The sequence below is a fragment of the Electrophorus electricus genome, chromosome 9, assembly GCF_013358815.1.
Source record: "Electrophorus electricus isolate fEleEle1 chromosome 9, fEleEle1.pri, whole genome shotgun sequence".
Classification (NCBI taxonomy): Eukaryota; Metazoa; Chordata; class Actinopteri; order Gymnotiformes; family Gymnotidae; genus Electrophorus; species Electrophorus electricus.
In genome coordinates, this window is record NC_049543.1 from 11137143 (window position 1) to 11146149 (window position 9007).

Sequence of the window (9007 nt, forward strand, 5' to 3'; positions counted from 1 at the left end):
TTTGACCAGTCATTCTTCAGTTCATGGAAAACATGCATGAAGACATTGTAGCCAGCTGGTGGAATGAGCTTCCACTGGCTTTCCAAACAGCAGAGTCCCTCGCTGTCTTTATATGCCGACTGAAGACATCATCTCCATGAAAAGCACTTGAACTCTGTTTCAGCACTGACAACAATACATGCAGTTTATACACGCTTCAGCACAACATTAAATTTCTGCTGTTACCATATTGCTAGTGCTTTGAAATCCCTATATACTAATTTGGAACGTTCCCCTCCACCAGTCTCAGACAGACAGACATGCACACCCACCCACACCCTCATCCACCACCATGTGCCTGCTTTCTACAGGGAGAAAAAAAATCTGGTTTATTACAGACAATATTTGGAGATGGATGGTGTTTTTAGTGCTGAAACACTATCTCAGCAAAGGGATAACACTATTTCTAGCACTCTCTGAGTCTGGAGGAGAGTGCCTCCTAAATGCCATACTTGTAATGGGATTTAGTCAGAGTGTTCTTAAAATAAATTGCTTATGGCAGCTATAACGAATTCACTCACCAGACATTTTACCAGAAATAACTTGTAGAAGTATAGATCAAGTTTATATGCCATCTGTGCACCCCAATTAATCTTTCCAGCAGTGGTCCTTTTGTCAAAAACTGACCAGTTATGAAGGAAGTTGAAAGTGTTTTAGGAACAGTGCATGCTAGCAGACTAGATTGCAATTGTATAGTCGTACACAATGCACATATATACCTTCTAAAGTGGTCAGTGAATGTAGATACAAAGCAGGTTTTTCTACTCCATAGCAAGTGTCAAGAAACTCTTGCTATGGAGATGATGTTTGCCTAAGAAAAACTGATGCTAAAAGAATATTTTTTTATTTACTTATGTGCAGGATTAAGGAAATAACTTGTATAAGTTTTATGCAATTAGCAACTGACCTTGGTAGGGAAACTCTTCTACTTTTCCTTCTAGGTGATTGATGAGGCTGAATTGGAGGTATTGTGTGCAGAGATCTCATCGCAGAACCAATCTGGCGAGAGCCCTGACTCTCCCAGTCGCCCATGCTGTACTTTCACCTACATCACCATGACAGGCGAGGAGGTGGAACTGTGTCAGGGTGGATATAACCTTGCTGTCAGGTACCATCCAAAAGAACTTTGGAAGAATTGTGGAAAGAAAGATACATGATCAGAATGGGTGTAGATTGGAGGGGTTTGGGATTAAAATTGGGATTTTTTTGTTTGTTTGTTTGTTTGTTTGTTTGTTTTGAGCAGAACCCATATTTTATTCCTGCATTCCAGCCTGTTCCAAGATAAAAACCACTATCAACAACAAAAAAAAATTAATGAATAAGGTTAATTCCTGCCTTTTTAATATTTGAATATGGGTCCGAGATAATTAAATTATTTCAAAAGCTTTTATATTTATATATTTAAATATGATATATATAATTTGCATGGGGGATTAAATTAACCCATATGTATCGCATTGCGGCAACCGATGAAAAGCATTTGTGCACAGTAACAACTGAATCTTTCATTATTTTAATATTTTGCATTGGCCTATCTCTTTGATCTATTATTGTCATGGTTTTGGTAGCTTACATTTGTTGTTGTAATTTGCTTATTTGCATGTGATCGGTGACTGCTCAAAGTCTGCACAGAAATGGCTCATAAACACATAGCCTAAATAGAGCTGTTACCTCTGATTTTAAAAGAAAAAATCAAACTTGGCTATAATGTAGCTACCTCATCCAGAGCCATGCATAAAATAATACTCTGAATACAAGACATACAAGGCCTGTTTATTCAAAAACATGTTTTCATTACCGTGGTGACTGTCCTATCCTTGCTTTCTTTGGTTAAAAAAAATGGAATACTTTCTTGAAATCACAAAACCACCCAGTCCTTTCTGTGACTTACCAAGATCTACCATTTGTCCTGTATGTTTTCAGTTGGGAGAACAAAGATATGTATGCACTGGCAATACGTGCTCTACGCCTGCGGGAGCTGCAAAATGTGGAGTGTATGAGTGCTGTGCGTGCAGGCCTTGGTTCTATCATCCCTCTGCAGCTCCTTACCGCACTTAGCCCCTTAGAGATGGAACTACGTACCTGTGGCCTCCACTACATCAACCTGGAATTCCTTAAGGTGAAATCTTTTGTCTCTGTACCTAAATTACCTTCATTAATATTTATTAAATGCAACCAGTATGCCTTATTATTCCAGTGTAAAATAGGCTTTTTGGAGTTAAATATTATTTTCCTACTGGTAATTGGGTGTTTTCTATTACAACTGAACCATACTTCCATTCCCCGAGTCCTCATCAAAGTTCACATAGTTCAAAGTTCACAAGTTCACAGCCTCCATTTATCATAACATTCTTTCTTTAGGCTCACACTATGTACCAGGTGGGGTTAATGGAGACTGACCAGCACATTGAGTTTTTCTGGGCGGCACTGGAGATGTTTACACAGGAGGAACTCTGCAAGTTCATAAAATTCGCCTGTAATCAAGAGCGCATTCCCTTCACTTGCCCATGCAAGGATGGCGGACCAGACACTGCTCATGTACCCCCATACCCCATGAAGATAGCACCACCAGATGGGGCTGTAGGTATGTGCAGTAGACTACGTTTACATGCTACTTTGTGGATGAGTAAAATAGGACATTGCAGACGAAAGGCAAAAACAAGCTTTTTCCACTCAGATTGCATCTAGACACTGATTATTGCCCTGTTACTTGTGATTGTAAAAAGATGCTTTTTTGGAAAAGCTATATTGCATGTCACTATAAAAAAAAATTTAAAAAAAACCCTCAAATGGTATCCCCACTGTAAAAAAAAATAAATAAATGTTGCAGTGTGTGCAGAGTACATAAGAAATAATAAAAGAACAAGAATCAAGTTTCATTCATTGTATAGCTCCTTTCATTTTTGCATGACACCCTTCACACAAAAACAATATACAAAATTTAAAACAACAAAAAAATATGAATCCAGATCTGAACATTTGGGTTTAAATGTGGTTTATTTTTAGCTATCAGTCTGAGTAATTTACTTATTGCTTGGGAACTGCTCATATTTCGAGCAAGCCAACCAATGCAGTGATCCAGTCCACATTATATTCTTTATTATATTCATATTTTACGTTTTACACTGGAAACTTCTTGTACTAATATAATTGTTACTAGGGATCAGCAGAAATTAAATATTTGTGTGTGTGTGTTTTAGGTTCACCAGATGTGCGTTACATTCGAGTGGAAACCTGCATGTTCATGGTGAAGCTGCCCCAGTACTCTTCGCTTGATGTGATGTTGGAGAAGTTACGCTATGCCATACACTATCGTGAGGACCCCCTAAGTGGATAGTCTCCAAAGCTCTTTATGTCACATCACACACACAAAGCGTCACCTATATTAGTTCAGTAGCAAACAGATATTATCACCATGGCTGATATCCACTGGAAACTCCTCAAGTCCTTTCTTTTATATTAGACCAGAACTGACTGAAAGCAGCCCTGCTCCACTTGCCGTCATAAAGATCAGAGTTTTGGTGGTACACATTTTGTACTCGGTGGTATTTATCCCTTGGTCTGTCGACTGGGGAAGATTTTCTTTTCCTTTTCTCCTTTTTTTCACCTCTCTGGTTCTCCACTCCTCACTCTCTGCAATTTCTCTCTGCCATTCATCTCCTTTTCCCGTCTAATCCTTCTGTATTTTTACATCTTCCCCCTTTCTTTGCCCCTTTCTTGTCAGCACCAGTGGTGCTTGTTTACATGCCTTCATTTACAGCAATGCTGCTTGAGCTTTAAGAGTTTAGCAGTCTGGATTCAAAAGACAATAGTATTCACATGTGTATTTACCGATGATAGGAAATGACTTGAGAAGGACTACCTCCTACATCAAGAGATATTAAAAACTTATTACCATTCACATAAATTTTTGATGCTACTAGCTCAGCTCTACAACAAAAACTTAGCATGTGCTATGACAAGATTATATAAATAGTTCGACTCTTAAAAGCAAGATTGGACTGCTTTGCAATCTCTTGAGGGTTTATTTGCCTGTATTGGTAAAGGTGCATATATTTTGTTTGAGCCTATAAAGAGTATGTAAGGCATGTATAAAGTCAAGCTATAGTAATATATTAAGTTGTATTTTGTTTTCATGTAATGTTTGCCCATTACATGCAACATGTAGGTTGTGACTTTGCCAAATGAGCAAAGATTTGGTCCAGCCTGTGGAGTGCACTCATATCTGTGGTAATGGAACTGCCACAGCCTCTCAGATGCGTTTTATTTTAAAGGTGATCTCACTTGGCATCTCGCCCTCAATGTTTGTATGCGATTACACTAATCGATTTCTTCCTTTCCCTTTTCTGATGGGGAAAGCCCTGCACGGATCATTCATTATAGCAACAGGGTTTGGAGAAATCTTTTTAGTTTGTTTGCTTGTTTTTTGCCTGCTGGATTTGCACAGACAAATCTACATTTGTGTTGGTCTGTTTTAATTTCCTTATCCAACATGCTTTAGCTATGTAGAAATGTCTGTACTTTGTAGCTATTTAATAAGCTTCTATGTTGAATATGGAAGCATTTTTTTTTCCCTTTTCAGTCACCACTCTTACTTTTTGTTCTTCCAAAATGTGCACACAAACAGGTTTTATTTTGAACATGGATGTTCATTGTGGGATTTCCAGTGGTCCTTTTTTAAGTTTAAAAATATTAATGCATTACTTAAATTGATTATAATTCAGATGCGTTACCTCTAATGGATATGAAGAAATGCTTTCTTATGTTTTCTGGATCCATTGTAACATAGACATGACAACCTGACCCTATGTTCAAAATAGACTTCAGACTTTGTTCATGCTGTACATTTTGATGTGATGCTGTTATCAAGGATACTCCTTCTGTTTAGTCTATCTTTAGGAGGAAGCATTACTGGTTTGTCTACAGGGCATCCACTGAAGCAAAGTAAAAATCTGCTATACATTTACTTGATATTTATTACAATAATTTATGCTTGCATTAACTTTTTTCCTGTTTTACCTCTACACGTCTAGAACATAATGCAGATGTATAAATGTCCATTGAAGTGAAATTGATTTTGAGATTTGTGTCACAATTAAAACATAATAAAACATCTTGATGTACACTTTTTGTAAGCAGAGTTGTTTTAGAATGCAATGGTTCATTTAATATTTACAGTGCGCTGCAGAATTATCAACACCCTTGTTGGGAAAGGGTACATATGAATTTATATGAACTCACTCACTCATAGAATGGGGTTTGATTTATTGCTTTTAGGTATGTGGAAGCTGCTTAATAGATGACTAATGTGTGCTGCCACAGGGAGCCAGTAAAGAGAGCGCAGCAAGGGTGTGGGAGAACTGGTGGAAGTTGAAAACAAACCATGCAACTGCATTCTGGATGAGTTGGAGGGGTCCGATGGCACAGAGGGGAAAACCTGTCAGGAGAGTTGCAGTGGTCCAATCTCGAAATCACAAGAGACTGATCAAGCACCTTAGTAGAGAAATAGTGGAGGAGAAACATGCATCCAGATCATGTTAGCCATATGAGGTGAGAATTACCCAGAATTTGAGCGCTGTAGTGAGGTATCCTGCTATTTAGAGGTTTATTGGTCACATACTAAAGTAATCTCATTAAATTTATTCCTGCGACATAATTTGTATTTTCAGAAAAATTGTACCAGTAGAGCAAAGCCCCTTACAGTAAGATCTGAATTCATTTTGGATCTGAGTTCACAAACATTTCATAGAGAAAGCACTAATTTCAGGCTGAGCCCTGGGTGTGTGCAGTCTAGTTATGACCACTTCTGTGAAGTATTGAACTCATTATTCTAATCCTTTTAAATTTCATATGAAGCACATCTTCAACATAAGATATTTAGGCATATGACTTGGATATTTGTTGTAGTGTTGATTGCTTCATTGTTTGTATGTTGTTTGTACTATATGGAATTATTCACTGCTCAAAAAATAAGGGAACCCTTAGTCATCACAGTATAACACCAATTAAACTTCAGGGATATCAGTTTGGAAGCATAAGGGATTGTGAATCACTTTCACCTGCTTTGGTGCAAATGAAAGTGACAACAGTTGCACTGTGAGACAACAAAAAGGGGAAGGTTTTGCAGGTGGTTGCCACAGACTTACACCTTATCCTTCCTCACTGATTCATCTATACAGTACTATAGTTTTGCTAGTGTCCTTGTTGCTACAATGATTATGTACTTGAAATGCACTTTGTAAGTGATGTTACAATCCTGTCTAGGTATGATGCCTTTGTTTGCTTTCAGCTTCACCCAAAAACAGACTTACAGGAATAGCTGGCAGTGAGAAAACACTGTCTATGTACTTAAGTGCAGCTCTTGTTTTGTTCTTTAAAAGGGTTTTAAAGCATTCACAGTTTCAGTGCCAAAACATAGTGTTTGCACGTAAATGTAAGGCATGATAAGAAAACACTTTCTAAGCTGTATTTCAAGAGAAAACAATGTGTGTAAGTGGAAAAAAGCTGTTGGAACACGTTTGCAATATGCAAATGAAATATGTAAGTATTTGCAACTCTGTTCACTTCTGCATACTATGAAACAGGTTCCAAGCATTCAAATCAAATTAAAGAGTTTCAGTGCAAGAAAGAGTTTGCAAGTAAATGTAAGGCATGATGTATTTCAAGTGAATACAATTTGTTCAAGTGAAAAGCTATTGTAACATGTTTGCAATATGCACATTAAATGTAATTGCAACTCTGTCTGTTCAGTTCTGTACACTATGAAACAGCATTTCCACCCATGCTATTCGCCATAAACACTGTTTCAGAACAAGACATGGTGTATTCAACCATAATGTAATGCATGTAATGTCCTCATCACTGGATTGTTCTGTATGGCTGTCTCTTGGTCTGGATTATGTTCTGCACCATCTTCTGACATTCTCCTCTATTGCATTGTCACTGTCAGTTTCATGGCCTCTATCCCCAACAGTGTCTTGATTGACGATATAATCAATAGCCTCACGTGGAGTATATCATTTGGCCATTGTGCTGCCACTGAATGAATTGTGAGCAAAGGCACAAAATAGCTTTATATAGCTACACATCAAAGCAAATATCTTGTATTTAATTACGCTAACATAGCCTAACATAGTAAGGTTAGATTCAACAGCAACTTTTGCCAAATGAAAATATAATTGATATTTAAGCAAATATACATGAAATAACCTTTAATACATTAAATTACAATGCCCTTTTTAAAGTAGTGGAATGCGCATGCGTGGAAAAGGCCAGTTCAGGCAACATGTCTCTCATTAAAATTACGATACGGGTTGAGTCAAGTAAAATACTGTAAAGATGTTGGTACAAATGTTATTTTAAACTTTTACAACATTTAGCAAGTGTATTTTTGTACTATACACTATTGGTAGAAAAAGGGTAAATTGATTTTCTCACTGTGTGAAAACAACTCAGCAGGTTATGCATGAAAAAAACATTAAGAAAATTTGAGCTAACTTGTTACCTAGTAGAAATTCAATAGATTACTATTGTCGAGGGATGCCACAATAACAGTGGGAGACGGCTAAGTTTGCTTCTTGTGAATTATATTTGAATCAACATTGAATCATTACTGATATGATCGATGAGATCACAGTGGTATACAGTTTAATATGTGGTCATGACTCAACCGATTTGTAGTGCAGCACGTCCTCCCTGGGTCCAGGCATGCTGCCACAGACTGCTGCCCACCTATTTCCAACCGCCCAGGGAGAGCCCCTGAGGCAGTTCTCCTCTAGGGCTTTGGCGGACCCATCCAGTGCTCATGGCCTGTACTAGGAAGAGGGAGAACCCAGGCTACTACATCGCTAGCCTGGGACCTAGCCAACTCCACCAGACCACCTACATAGCAGTCTCAGTGGAGCCCTTCAGCTCTCTGTGGTCCCGGCTCGGTAGCCCTAGGCCCCCCCACAGGAAATTCCAGGGGGCATTCCTGTCCTCGGCTCTCTCATCTTCCTCTGGGATGTCCGCGAGTAGAGAATTAGAGATGGGATGGGTAGAAAGTTTTGGGTTTTTTGTTTTGGTTTTTTTGTCAAATATACCATTAAGCCAATAATGCTGATACATGAAGCAATAATAATAACCATATTTGTTAAACATAAATTGGTGGTACAGGGGATACAGTATGTGGTGTGCCACCAGGAAGATTAATAATCGTTAATTTAGCTTTTTTGTTTACACAACCCTTCTTACCTTTTCCTTTTCAGAGGCTTTGGAAAAAACTTAAAAATACATAATACATGTCATGAATTAAAGAGATACTGAAAGAAGTACCATATGGAATATGTTTATCCAGCGTCCGTTTTTCTGCCGAAACACCCACTTTGTTTTTCTGTTTCTTTACAAAGAGGAGACAATTTGATTAAAATCATTCAAAATATGATAGTAATATATGGTTATATGATAGTAATATATAAATGTACAATTGGAATTTTTTTCAAAGACCAGAATCTAAAGCTACTGATGTCACTGGGAATAAATATAATAATTTTTAAAGAATAAAACAGATACCTTGAATCTGAGCTTCAGAAACTTGGGCAACCTTAACCACGAACTAGACATTTTCTCACCAAGCCCCATACCAACTTTCTGTGCAGAACTATTCAGATTAGAGCTTGCGTATTCCTGCATTGACTGATAAGAGGAGATGTCAGCGATGTCAGCTGAGATCACTGGCTGAGCCACCCTACAGCTTGTTTGTGCCTTCACACTATCCAGAGCATTGATCCTTTCTAGCATTAGGTTCCCCATTAAGGGGATCAGATCCTGGGAGAACTGCTTGATCGAGTCTTTGGACAGTATCCTGTCCATTGCTTTCAAGGAAGACTCAGATTCCTCAAGGGCTGCACTGTTCGTCACTTTTTCAGCAATCCTTTCAGAAACATCTGCAATAATAAAGTCACTGAGGGCTTCTAAATGTATCACAGAT

General features: G+C 38.0%; 1 protein-coding gene across 5 annotated transcripts in view; it reads left to right on the forward strand.

Annotated features, from left to right (window-relative positions):
* The window catches only part of LOC113587343 (probable E3 ubiquitin-protein ligase HECTD4), an 87723-nt gene extending 82559 nt beyond the window's left edge, over window positions 1–5164 (forward strand). For all 5 annotated transcript variants that reach the window (XM_035530083.1, XM_035530085.1, XM_035530086.1 and 2 more), the window contains exons 73-76: window positions 981–1147; window positions 1963–2158; window positions 2401–2623; window positions 3240–5164. In XM_035530083.1, coding sequence (XP_035385976.1) covers window positions 981–1147; window positions 1963–2158; window positions 2401–2623; window positions 3240–3376 — 723 coding nt within the window. In that variant the 3' untranslated portion in view covers window positions 3377–5164. The remainder of the gene's footprint in view (window positions 1–980; window positions 1148–1962; window positions 2159–2400; window positions 2624–3239) is intronic.
* Window positions 5165–9007: the final 3843 nt, after the last annotated feature.